We start from the raw sequence: 15023 nt of genomic DNA on the forward strand, positions 1-15023 counted from the left end.
ATAATGAAGCATTTTAAAGGGTTTACCTGAAGGCTGCAGCCTGGCAGTCTGGCTCCTCCCTGCACCACCCTTGACACTCATAAAGGCTCAAGTTCTTCACCGTGTAATACGTACTTCCGGGGAAATCGAAATCAGTCAACTTTTCGAAAGCCACGCGACCTGCAAAAAACACGATTTATTATTTTCATTTATTTTTTGCTCCACAGCAGGCCAGTAGCTCAATCGCAAATAACTATCGACGTGCTTAAAAACACGCTAAGCTTTTAAACGATCACAATGAATAATAATGAACATGCTTAAGTTATCGCAGTCATAAGTCAACGCGTGTGTAAATCTCTAAGCAAACGCTCGTGTCTGTTTGTGTTTTGTTTTTCTCGTAAATAAATACAGTTCATTGGCAAAAATCGGCGTTTACTATAAAAAATAATACAATATATTACTATTAACATATTACAACAGAGATCAAGAAGGTAATATGTAAGTCTAGGCGTCTACAGGGCTTATGACCTGTCAATGGCTGGTTTGAGTGGCCACTTTACACACTGTGTAACATTCACCATTCTGCCTTTATTTGAACATCTATATTCCTTCAATTCTTTCATCTGTTGATGTTTGTGAAGTTAAAGAGCTGAAACCTTTATTTATGCGGGTGAGATTCATCTAATCGAATTATTTCACCTACATTCTAGGCAACGCCCGTTGCCCAGCTCTTTAACTTCACAAACATCAACAGATGAAAGAATTGAAGGAATATAGATGTTCAAATATAGGCAGAATGGTGAATGTTACACAGTGTGTAAAGTGGCCACTCAAACCAGCCATTGACAGGTCATAAGCCCTGTAGACGCCTAGACTTACATATTACCTTCTTTTAAATGTTCTTGATCTCTGTTGTAATATGTCAATATAAACAGCTCCCCAGGGAGTTGAATCCAGTCCTTGTCTACAAAAATTTGGACAAACTCAAAATATTATTGACAATATATTACATTTGCAAAATAGTAAGGAGTATCTTATACAAAAAGCGAACATTTAATTACAATTACTATAGTGACTGCTTTTTTTGACATTTGACTTGCCAACCGCCGCGCCGGCTAAATGCAATCAATAGCATGATAAATAATAAATAAATAAATAAAAATAGAAGTTTTGGAATATTTTCCATATTGACACCGGTGAAATTCAAATATGTGGATGCGCAGAAGGATTATACGTCGCGAAACGTAAATATTTTGACAATTTAAATTAGGTGTTCACGGATGTTCCATTGTGATTTCGAATACGATAAACAACCATGGTAAGAAATTGTTATCAAGTCGCTTATTAGCACGTTGATGGTTTTTTGTGATTAAACTACTGACCGATTGCCTTTCTTTCCTATCCTTTCTTCGACCCGTCCTTATGGTATGAGATAGAAAAAATACAAAATTAGAACATTTGGTTTTGGAAATCAAAAACGAAGTTTTGACATTGCATTGCAAATGAATTCTTGTAATCGTCGCGTATCGTTGTGAAAGTAATTGTAGTAAATCATTAAATATCAATTCATAGTGAACTTTATCATCCAGTGCCCCAAAATAGAAGAGCTTCCTCATCACATTAAAGGTAGGTCCATTTCCGTGCTCCTTTCCTTTACTCCAATATTCCAAACTTACTCGAAATTGGATGATATTCATTTTGAAATTATACAGTCCGCTTTTTGTCAACAATTATCTGTATAATAAAAATAAGGAAATGGTCTTGATGATAACAAATTATTTTAAGTATTACCTTCTGTGGAAGTTACTGCGAGAAGAACAAGGAGGGCAAATCGCTGCATTGTTTCCCTCATTTTGGACTATCTGAAAAAAAAACATTTTTCAACTATTAATTATTATATGTAGGTATTACACAAAGTTACATAAATTATTTTAATATCCTAACTTGCTATATTATAAATCCGTGTAAGTCGGGACTTATTGATTGATTATTTTGAAAGTGATCAAACGAATATTGATGAATAATTGAGCTTAAGTTGATTTTTACAAATTCCCAGTCATTTTTGAACATGAGGTGCATACATGTTTATTCATGAAAAAAATATTACACTCTATAATAACACAACATTTTTAATGGCATCAAAATTTTATTTCTCCCAGTATTTAACGTGATTAAAATAGGGATTGATTGAATGATTCTGTCTCTGTAAATAAAATCAGGGAAAATAAGAGTAGATATTTGATAAATACGCACGCTAACTCACGACTTCGTAATCCGAATATATTCAGGATAATTTCTCCTCAAATACAGGATATTTTAATCCTCGCATGTATAGACCGTATAACAAATTACACACGGGGACCATAAAGGCAATTACAATCGGAAAATATGAAAGCCATGCCTTTACTATGGCGGTATAGTTGAAGACGAATTCTCCCGAGCGATTACGGAGATATTTATTTATTTATTTGATACATATACATATACAATATACGCTAAAACAATACTCACTTATAGATTCAAAAACTACTCTTACTCAAATGAAAGACATAACCCCCACAATACATCACATACAAATAATATAATCACTAAATCCTCAACACATAAACAACTAAAACAAATACAAACTAATACCACTTTCAGACAAAGGGATTTTGAGTATTATTCAATTAAAATCTATAACCTACTTCCACTATCTATTAAAGCAATTAGTAATGAGAAAATGTTTAAAAAGGCTATAAAAAAATGGATAGTGGAGCTAGGTAGAAGTAAAATGGATTGTCTCATTCGCCCATACCAATGCTGAATCAACTGCTCCACAATTGTATGGCTTATGTTAGGTTTTTGTTGTTTTCATTGTGTGTTTTTTAATATAAATAATATAGATGTATATAAATACCTTGTTTTTAAAACTGTCTGAATATTTGTAAATTATGTTTGTTTTTTAAGTGAGTCTTCTTTGTTTATTCTCAAATGTAATAAAAAAAAACTAAATTGTTAAGTGTCCTCGGCACGGGAAACCCCAGTGAGGTCACATTATTTTTATTATTAATTATAGTTTGTAAGCGAAAAAATATGAATAAATAAAAAATAAAAAATACATTTATATAAGGGCGGGCATATTGCCTTAAAGCAATTTCTTCCTACCTACCCAAACCGTTCAGTTTGAGAAAATTATAAATACATGGACATATTGAATCTTACAATTTTATACAAAAATTAAAAACAAAGATTAACAAAATAAAAATATTAAAAAATAAATAAATAATAACACTATAGTATGAAGAGAGGAGAGGGGATGGGAAGGAATAAAGAAGGATAAAGGAACAATTTAAATATTAAGATAGTGACATTTCAATCTTGACTTAAATGTAAATAACGAAGGGGCGGGGCGTCTCTAACATTAGTGGTTAGATTATTCCACAATCGAGCGGTTACTACTGTGAAAGAGGAGGCAAGAAAATTAGAGCGATGACAGGGTATTAAAAGGGTTCTCTCGTTACTAGAACAAAGAGATAGTCCGTGTTGTAAAAGTGGTTGGATGAGCTCTCTCAGATAAACAGGCGAAGTGGGATTATTTAAAATATTGTGAAGAAGTGATAAAATGTGAATGTTTCTTCTATGCCTGATACTGAGCCAGTGTAGTTGCGTGCGATATTCGGTTATGGGGTCAAATTTGCGAAGATCAAAGATATAACGAATACAAATATTCTGCAATCGTTCGAAGGTACTATAGAACCTGTATCTTGAAGATTTAAGGTAAATACAACGATAGCCGTCGAGGGCATTTGTACCTCACGGTGCGATCATCTACGCACTGGAAGTGACAAAAAGCATGTTCAAGCGAACATCCAGTCCTTGTCTACACACATTTGGACAAACTTCATAAATGTTTTATTAAACCAATTAGTCTGAGAAGTGCAAAAATATTTTAATAGGAGAGGAAATAATTCAGTCAAATAAATCTCTCTCAAACCAAAATATTCTTCAAAAAGAATAGGTACTTGATTGTTAATATTTCATTTCTACGGTATGCTTGTAGCAAAAATTTAATGCCGTCAAATTAATTTTATTTACTTATTTATTTATTTGTTTAATGCACAAAATACACAATTTTATCATAGAGCCCAATTATATTTTTTTATGTCCCGACTTGTTAGAAAATTCCGCGTTAAGTCGGGACTCTTCTATATATAAATCAAAAACACCTATTAACATATTAAACAATATATAAAATAATAATAGAAAAATATAATAATTATGGTTGATATGAATATTTGAATTTTTGCTCAAAACGTACTTTAGAAATTAAATATTTACAATCAAAATATTCTTCCTAAACAAAAGACGCAAAACATAATTCCATTAAAAATTGTTTGAACTAAATTATTTTTGAACATTTTTATATTGAACATAAGCCCTACAAATGCCTAGAATTTAATATTCCCTTCTCAAAAATGTTTTTCTGTGTTGCAACAAATTTAAAGATGAATTATTACCTAGGGAGGAAATTTAGACAGTCTGCAAGCATTTGAACATACATACTCAAAACATTGTTGAATTAAGTACCTGGTAAAAGAAAAACTATAAAAATAGAAAAATCGTTTTCAAGCGTTGCCTAGAAGGCGAATTGGTTCAGCCGGATGAATCTCATCCACATGATAAAGGTTTTAGCTCTTTTAGTTCACAACAGTCAACAGATGGAAGAGTTGAAGAAATGTGAATGTTCAAACATCGACAGAATGGTAAATGTTACACAGTGTGTAAAGTAGCCACTTCAACCAGTCAATGATACGTCCACAGCTCTGTAAATGCCTAGACTTCCATATTCTCTTCTCAAAAATGTTTTCCCTCTCGGTTGCAACAAATTTAGAACGGTATATGAAAAAAAACGAAGAAAAACACAAGTGATGTTAATCAGCGTGTAAAGTGGCCGCTTTGACCAGCTATCTCTTCAATCCATGCCTCATGTCTGAGGATGATGATTACGCCTGACTCCAGGCATGGCTCGTCTGAAGACAGTCTCCCTCCATCTGGAACGGTCTTGTGCTCTTCTATAGGCATTCGTCAGTGATGATTCTGATAACTCAGTGACTGTACCGCTCCATCTTGTCGGTTGACGTCCACGCGACCTTGTCCCTTCGACACTTCCAGGAGAATAGTTTTTTCCAAACTATCAGAATCTCCCCTGGAAATATGCCCAAAGAACTGCAGGATTCTTTTCTCGCACATGGATATCAGTTTTTCTCCTATGTCCAGTTCCTGGAGAATAGATGCATTCGTACGTCTGGCCGTCCACGGATTTCGCAACACTCGCCGCCAACACCACATCTCGAAAGCTTCGATTTTATTCTTTTCAGATTCCCTCAGTGTCCAACTCTCCACACCGTACATGAATACTGAGTAAACCAAGGCCTTCTACAGTCTTTTTTTGGTATTAATGGTTATACTGCGATTCTTCCAGATCTTCACCAGCCGACTCATAGTACTTTTGGCAATACCAACACGTCGCCGTATTTCACCTTCACACCCACCGCCATCGCTGATGAGAGAACCTAGATAAATGAAATTGTTGACTCTTTCTAAGTTGCGCAGTAAGGATAATGGCGCTACTTTACCAGCTAATGGCAGGTCAAATGTCTAGTTAACACCTATAATTCTACTTTCATATATTGTGTTTTAAATTCTGTGTTTTTTTGCGGTTTATCTTAACTGAATGTATGATCGTTAAAACACCCTTTAGACCATAAAGAAAAATGTCCGGAAATTCGGCATTTACTTAATATGTCGGGATTTAAATTAGTTGATAATCTTAATTGAGAAGTTAGTGGCACCGTATACAAACTTAACCTCATGTAACTTACAGATATTGGTTATATTGAACCTGACTACAGTTAACTGTTGCAGCAGTCAAAAGTTACAGTTATCCATGGAACCGGATTTCATTTCGATACTCACTTCGACAAAATTATATCGACACTAAAATACAGATAAAACGAAGAATATTAAATGATTTACCGTATTATAAAACTTATCGACCCGACGCGCGACCGTGATGATAAAAGTTACCGCTGCAAGTCCGATAAAAAGTAAGTAAATCAAACGATTTTGCCATTTTAATACGCCGATCTTTTAAAACCGCGTGTTTAAAAAAATAAAGTAAATGTATGAAGCCTGTGTAAAGCTCAAAATAATAAGTTATATGCAACAACCACGGGGAACAGGAAACAAAAAAATATAAAAATAACGTATCCCAAACTTTATGAGGCCAACATAATTGTCTAGAATAAAACTAACTGTCATTAAATTTGCGTAGACTTGCATATTTTTTTTAAAAATTTATTTATAAATCATATAACACAAAGTATTTTACAAGTATAATACGTTGAATTACATTCCCGGGAGTTACAACAACTCAATTCGGGACATAAATAATATTAACATTTAGAAAATAACACATATTGAGAACAACAAAGAAACAAAGCAAGTTTGGCACCTTTATAACTAAATATACAACAACAATTTACACGCCAAAACCTTTTTTTACACAAGCAGAGTAAATAAATATAAAAAAACGCTTTTGAGAATAAAAAAAAAAAAGGAGTGAATCTACTAAGGGAGATAAGGTCATTAACATCACATGCCATGCAGATGATGCTGCCATAATGATGATGAGAACATATCCATCTCAGTTAGAAAGGATGCCTAAGAAATGTCGTATAGTACAATGAACGCATGATTATTGGAAACATAATTCGGATATATAAAACGTGCGTCAGACCAAATCATGGTGTATACAACAGAGGCGAGGATAGATAGAGAAAATTAAAAATACGAAAAATCAAGTAGAAAAACTAAATAGAAAAACCAAACAACTGCTCAGAACGTCAGAGATGAAAGTACTAAAGACAATGGGCAGAATTGATCGAGAATAAGCGGAAGAGAACCTCTGACGTAAAACTTAAAAAAATCGTATCGCTGATAAAACGACATATAAAAATTTAAAAATAAACATTAAAATAAATATTTAATACTACTCTCGACTCAATGCACAGTAACATAAAGCCAGCTTTCATTGGAGACATCCGTCGGTACAGTACTCGATCAAAAAACAATATATATATTGGATCTGTGAAGTCTACGAAGTTTGGTACTAGATCTTTACAATACATAGGTTTCAAGGAATTTAATAAATTGCCACAAAAATTTAAAGTACCTATTTCAAAATATAGAAACAGGACGTGCGAATTGAAGAATTATTTTTTCCAGAAGTACTTTGAATAAATAATGTTAGTTTATGGAGAATGCGCATCTTGAACATATACCTTTTAATATTTCACCGTTTTTGCTTGTATATGTAATTTTAATACTATTTAAATGTTATTTGTGTTTTTTTCTTTTTATATACTTTTTTTGGCTTGTATACATAATTTCAATTTTTTCAACGTTTTTGATAAAAAAAATTAACCTGTATTGGGTGTGCGCATATTTTGTTAATTAAAAAAAATGATTTTATTTTGTACTAGTTCAGTATGTATATATACATACATACATCCATGTAATTTTTAAACTTTTTCAATTTTCTTTCCCAGATTGCATAATGTAAACATTATTTTGAATTTATTTCCATGCCTAGTATTCTGTTTATTCTGTTATTTTCAAGTATTTTTCATACCCTTTTTAATTTGTAGTATATCATAATTTTAATTTTTCTGCTTTTGTTAAATAATATTATAGTTTAAAATTTAAAAACGTCTCTAAAAAAAATATTATCTGTATGTCCCTAAATGAGTTTTTTTTTAAAAAACTCCTTGGGAATATTGTATATAATTATGTATAATATGTTTTCAATATAATAAAAATAAAAAAAAATAAAAAAAAAACTTTTTTGGTTAGTTTAATAGTCTTTTAACAAATATTATGTTTTTGTAAACCACTGAACATCTTCATTTCTTAATAACATCATCAAACCGGTTTGGTAAACCGTAATACTAAATAATTTAGTGCCCTACATCAGTTTTTATTTCCTTTCGCCATAACCAGGAAGCTGATTATCTTCGCATCAACAGGGTTATTTAATTCAATAAGCGAGTCTAAGAACTTGGTGATTCGGTCCAATGACTTGGAGGCTAGCGTCATGCGTCAATACCATTAGATCACCTGGTCAGCGTTTGTTCATTCAAAATAATACATAACTTGATAAATGTCTATCGCTCCCTCAATTTCACTGTTCTTTTTGTCAAATTGTCATAGGAAAATATCACGTTTTTTAAAAACATTTTTAAAGTAATGAAGGTCTATGAAATACTGTCCAGCAATTTTTTTTTTTTAAATGTAATTTTGAATTCCGCAAAAACGGTCATTGCATTGGCCACGCCTCTAATACGTCACGATTTATGTTTATATTCAAGATTGTTCCCGACCGTTCATAGTTTTTTAGAACATAGTTACGCTACAAGAGTAGATCCCAGCAGAATGCTCGTAGTAGGTTTTCCTATAATTTGAATTATTTAAAAAATAATGTTTGATTGTGCCCAAATGCTTGCAGACTGGCTGGATTTCCTCCCTAGGGAGTTGTTCATATTTAAATTTGGATAAAGGTTTCAGCTCTTTTACTTCACAAAAGTCAGATGGAAGAGTTGAGGAAATGTGGATGTTCAAACATGGGCAGAATGGTGAATGTTACACAGTGTGTAAAGTGGCCACTTAAATGACAGGTCATAAGCCCTGTAAATGCCTAGACTTCCATATTCCCTTATTTAAGGTATTCTCCATCCCTGTTGTAATTTGTTAATCTCAATGACTCCCGAGGGGGTGAAATCCAGTATTTTGTCTACAAACATTTGGACAAACTCAAATATTGTAACTACCTTTGGTTTAAAACCTTCTCCTTATATTGCTTTTTCAAATTTTAAATATAACTCGCTATACCTGTTATTCCTTCTTTTTCCTCTGCTGCATTGACATGTTTTAATACTTTTAAACTACTTTTAATTACTTATATTGTATATGTTTATAAAATCAATATATTGCTGCTCTTACAATAATGTTTCATTAATTTTGAAGATGTTTTTAAATTCGACTTTAATTTACTGTCCTATATTTCATTTAAAGATTCTTCTCATCGTTTCTTTAAATCCCATAAAATATGTATGTGTACATATATTTTTTTTATTTAAATCTTAAAGTAGGGCACACATATCATACATATTGTAATGTGTGTTCTAATAATAACATTGCAAATATATTTAATTTATAAATTGTTTATCACATATGTCTGGACCATTATTTTAAATTTTGAAAAGTTTTTTTCTTCATAAATATTTTTTTCCATTTCGTAATACTTTTTGATTGCTTTAAATAAAATTGAATTTTGTGACTTTGCCCTTTTCCTAAATGGAAGTCTAATTTTGTTCTTTTCTCTAGTATTGTGATCGTGTTCAAGCTGGTTCCGATCAATTTTTTTCCAAAATTCTGTTTTTTTATTAGAGTTTATAATTTTATGAACAAATATCATTCTATTGTAAAATATTCTTTGTTTATATGTTAATAATTTCATTTCATTTACCATCGACTTTACCCTCGTGTATCTGTTTTTTTTTCAAAATGATTATAAAGGCTTTATTTTGTAATACAGTTAGTTTATCCATGTTTTCATTGTTTGATAAAAATAAAATGCTACTACAGTAGTTAACGTGTGGTTCAATAATTGCTTTGTAAATAGTTTTGCAAGAGTCCTTATCAATAAATCTTCTGATCCTTCCCAAAATTGATATTTTTTTTGCATTCTTATTTATTACCATCTTAGCGTTTTGGTGAAATTTAAGTTTTGAATCCAACATCACACCTAAATATTTAATTTCAGTGACTTCATTAAGTTTTCCCTTTTCGAAAATATCTTTTTTTAAACTTCTGAGCATGTTTTTCGTTCTTTATTTCAATTCTTAACTTTTAATTACTTTTTAAAAAAATAATTTCATCACTTTTAATATTATTTCCATTTGTAAATACTAACTATAAACTTTAAAATAACTTTTTAACTTTAATTTTAATTTTTAAACAAATTTTATTTATCTTTTTTTTTCCTTCTCTTTTTTGTACTTTCATTGATAACCTTACATTTAATGTTTATATAATATGGAAACTTCACTGGTCTATTTGAGTTAAATCTAACTGTGTAAAATATATAACTATGTAACCGTACTGTATGTTTCCTGAATATAAGAAAATAAATATATAAAAAAAAGATTTTCTTCAACGTCAACGTGAGAGCGGTTTAACATTTTTTTACACCTAAGATTAAGTCATAACTAAAAAAAAAGTAAACATCTTTGGGTATTTGGGTTAGTTATACATATTTTTTTTCGACCAGAAATATAAAATCTTTCAGTTTTTTAAAAACCTTTTCAAAATCAAATTTAAAAGAAAGTCAACGTCGCATTTTTTGCACGTCCATCGTTATTACTGTGATCACGACGTTATGTTTGAGCACCGATGACAAATTGCTTGAAAAGCGGTTTATTGCTGATTAACAAACTGATTGACATATTGATTTTGATAAAAGTATCGATACGATTCCTTGGTTACATTTTACTTTGAAAGAAATTTTATTCGTATTTTTTATCAAAATCATTAACTATGGAATTCTTAAAAAAATTACATAAAAACCTCAGTATTAAACGGTCAATTTTTTTTGGTTTTGGCAACCCTAAGTAGTTTTCACAATATTAATATTATTGGTCAGTCCGTCCGTTGACCCATTCATTCTGTACGAAGTTCAAGGCCGTCATTACAAGTAAAAAATCAAGGTTGAGCGAAATTAATTGCTCTGTGAACAAGAGAACATTTTTTGCCAACATATTGTTTATGAAGATTGAAAGTTGATGATTTTTTACGCTTGTAAAAAATCATGGCTTTTCACTTGTCCACAGTTGATTAGATAGCTATAAAATCTTCGATAGAAAAAAATGCATAGAATTAAATTTTAATTAATTGTACCACCATATCCCTCATCCATAATTGATGGTGCGTAGGGCACTGTATTGTTTTACAAAATGCAAAGCAACCCAATCATCTGTTGCATGAAGGTAAGGTAGTAAGAATCGCGCTTCAACCGTCAGTCTGTTCTTTAAAATGGGGTTTAGTGCTACAGAAGCTCCTGACGTTCCTGCGACCAGAGAAGATTTATTGTGACGGGATCAGAATCAGTTCTCGCCAGGTTTTTTAAAGAGCCTGGCTACTGTGTGTAAGGCGAGTGTTTTCATTCTGCTAAATCTCCCCTTCCAAGCCCTAAATAACTATGAACGTGCTTAAAAGCATGCTAAGCATTTAAGCGATCACAATGAACAATAATGAGGGTGCTTAAGTTATCGCAGTCAACGCATGTGTAATCTCTAAGTCAACGCTCGTGTCAGTTTGTCGGTTTGTTTTTTTCCTCGTAAATAAATACAGTTCACTGGCGAAAAATTGGCGTTTACTATACAAAATAAAACAATACATTGCATTTGCAAAATAGAAAAGGAGTATCTTATACAAAAAAGTGAAAATTAAATTATAATTACTATGGCGACTGCTTTTCTCGACTTTTGGCTTGCCAACCGCCGGCTATTATATAAATTAATTAAAATTGCAGTTTTGGAATATTTTCCATATTAACACCGGTGAAATTCAAATATGTGATTGCGCAGCCGGATTATACGTCGCGATAATATTTTTACATTTACCATGAGGTGTTCACGGATGCTGCATTGTGATCGCGAATACTATAAACAACCATTGTAAAAAAAATGTTGTCACGTCGCTTAAGCTAGGGTTTCCTAGGACAGCGGTGCCCGTATCTTAACGGCCGTAGTGAACGGTGATGCGGTGGGAAGCCGTCGTAACGTCATCTAGAGAGTGGTTTCCTAGGGAAACGGTGTTAAATGGTGTTGATAACCCCGTTTTCCTAGGAAACCACACTCTAGTCATCGTTACGACGGCTGTCCACCGCATCACCGTTCACTACGGCCGTTAAAATACGGGCACCGCTGTCCTAGGAAACCCTAGCTTTATTAGCGCGTCGATAGTTATTTGTGATTGAGCTACAGATCCGTAAAGTATTGGGCTATTAGGTAGGGGGCGAGCTCTTTAACATCCTCAGTTATACCCACTGGTCAACGCCTGAAAATATTTTAATATTTCTTTTCATACGAGTCAGTTTAATCAACAATATTTTCGATATGTCCAAATGTTTGTAGACAGGCTAGATTTCACTTCATTGGGATATCATTAAGATCCACATTTATATGATTAAGATTTTAATTTATGTAATAAAAATATAATAAGTGGTATGCTGATATGTACGAGGGTTGTGTAAAAAATAAGGTACTCAATTTTTTTTTTAGGTTTAAGGCATTTTTTATTTGAACTAAAAAATACATCATTGGAAAGCTTAATTTCTTAACTACTTTTCAACACAATCACCAGATTTTTCAACGCATTTTTGTTGACGACTAATCTACTTTTGGAATTTTCAGGCGTTGACCAGTGGGTAAAATAATTCAGCCAAATTAATCTCACCCGAATTAATAAAGGTTTCTCTTCAGCTTCACAGAAGAATGAGGTAAAAAGGATTGTTGCGGCATTACCCAACAAACAATGTATACTAGATCCGATTCCAACATGGCTTTTGAAAAAATGCATTAACGCATTAGCTCCATTTTTAACAGACTTATTCAATACTTCCATGGAGCACAGCATTGTTCCAAAAGCCATAAAGAAAGCGAATGTAACTCCACTTTTAAAAGGTTCACAATTAGATGTGTTCAGTTCATATCTTAATGAAAGAGAATATGCAGTTGTGTTCCAGGGTAATAGTTCACCCAACTCTAAGGTGTCTACTGGAGTACCCCAAGGATCAGTACTCGGACCACTCCTCTATCTCCTGTACACCAAAGATATAGAGAATATTATAAAAAAATGTGGATTGTGGTCTCACTGCTATGCAGATGATACGCATATTTATTTTTATTGTAAACCGAGCGAGAGAAATGTGCTTGTTGATTTGATTAATGGATGCATTGAGAAAATAGGAAACTGGATGGCTGAAAATAGACTAACACTTAATCCATCTAAAACGGAACAGCTATGGATTGCTTCAGCCAGACAACAGAATTTGACCCAGGATACGGCACTACCCGATGTAAGGAGTACCGCTTTACCCACCGTTAAACTACTGGGAGTCATCCTTAATTCTGACCTTTCTCTTGACGCTCAAATTAGTACAACGATAAGTTCATGCTTTTACCAGCTGAGACAGATTAAATGAAAATTAATAAATGCGTTTGTAGTGTCTAGAGTCGATTATTGTAATGGTATCTACGCAGGTCTACCAATGAATAAAATAACTCGCCTACAGGCTGTACTAAATGCCGCAGCGAGACTTATTTTTGGAATCTCTAAATTCAGTCATATCATTCCATTACTTCGGGAATTGCACTGGCTACGTTTTCCACAGAGGGTGGAATACAAACTCTGTTGGCTTATGTATAAGTCACTGCACAAATCTGCTCCAGAATATCTAAGGGAACTCTGCATTCTAGATGAACTAGCTGACAGACGTCTAACGCTTAGATCAGCTACATCTACGTCGAAAGGAAAAGTTATTAAACCTCTACGCAAACAGCGCACTAAATTCGGCGAACGTGCATTTGCGGTCGCAGGCCCTACGGCATGGAATGCTCTCCCAGCAGAGGTGCGAGGCTGTGAAAGTGAAGTGATGTTTCGGAAGAAACTTAAAACCCGCTTGTTCTCTAAATCATTTGAATAAATTCTTAGCATGTGGTGGAAAAGTAGTATGAAAAAGTACATTATTTTTCTTAAATTAAAAAGTTAAAGTTAAAATTAAATTTATATCTTTATATAATCACTTTGTAAAGCGCCCTTGAGGTATCATATTACGAAAATGGCGCTATATAAGTTATCCATAATAATTATTATTATTATAACAGACGGAAGAGTTAGGAAAATGTGAACGTTTAAGCATAGACAGAATAACGAATATTATACAATGTAGGAGACTGCTGCGAGATATTGCATAGATTTATATACTATCAAGCGTGTTGTCCAGATACCTTTTGAAATATATGCGTGTTTATGTAAAAATATTTTATTTTTATTTTTACTATTATTGAATTATGAACGTGCTTCCACTTTCCATTATGTTGTACCCCAACTTAACACAGGGCCCTTGGCCTCATAGAGTTTGGGATACGTTATTATTATATTTTTTGTATTGTGTATGTATTTGTATGAATAAATAATTTATTTATTTTCAATTAAAATATATATATATATGTAAAGGGGCCACTGAAACCATCCAATGACAGATAATAAGCCCGGTAAATGCCTAGACTTCTATACTCCTTTCAAAAAAACGTTTTTCCGCTGTTTCAATAAACGTAAAACTGTAATGCCCATTTAATATTTATGTTTCAAAGATTCTCTGTCTCTCTTGAGATGTAAATATTATATCTAGATGAGTTTGTTTAGCTGAGGTCAGACAATAATGAGGGAAACCGTTTGAATTGAAATTCAGAACACGGAACTAGTTCTGAATGTGCAATGGCGCGAAACGTTTCAAAAACGGAACTTTGTCTTACTATAGTGCGTTCTATTTATGAATAGTGTCGCCCTAATGGCTATTACAAACTATTTATACTGTCAACGATATTTATGGTAATTATTAAATATTTATTTAAATCTCTAAGTACAAATAATATTTTGGGTGTCAACATAAGTTGAGTAATTTTTTTTAAAATAAAGAGAACGAGAGGACACAATAAAAAAATTACAACGAATTAGTCAATAATTCATAGCATCTTCACCAAACACTGAGTAAATAGCGAGCGAGCAGCTTTGGCAGATTGTTTTTTTTTTAAATTAAAAAAAATATTACATGAAATATCACTTTATTTATTTAAAAAAATCTAACATAGGCATGGCCTGTACGTGGGTATACTAAATCTAGAATACGTAATGAAATATGAATTTATTCTCTCGATTGA

At 32.5% G+C, this 15023-nt stretch overlaps 1 protein-coding gene across 1 annotated transcript in view; it reads right to left on the bottom strand.

The window, feature by feature from the left end:
- tyn (trynity) overlaps nt 1–15023 on the bottom strand; it is a 136673-nt gene that overhangs the window by 105159 nt on the left and 16491 nt on the right. The window contains exons 2-3 of the mRNA XM_088232425.1: nt 1771–1841; nt 27–159 (exon numbers count right to left, since the gene is read on the bottom strand). Of these exons, the coding sequence (XP_088088551.1) occupies nt 27–159; nt 1771–1831 (194 nt within the window). The 5' untranslated portion in view covers nt 1832–1841. The remainder of the gene's footprint in view (nt 1–26; nt 160–1770; nt 1842–15023) is intronic.

This window comes from Micrasema longulum, unplaced genomic scaffold (genome assembly GCF_059751315.1).
Source record: "Micrasema longulum isolate JH-2025_06_02 unplaced genomic scaffold, ASM5975131v1 h1tg000074l, whole genome shotgun sequence".
Classification (NCBI taxonomy): domain Eukaryota; kingdom Metazoa; phylum Arthropoda; class Insecta; order Trichoptera; family Brachycentridae; genus Micrasema; species Micrasema longulum.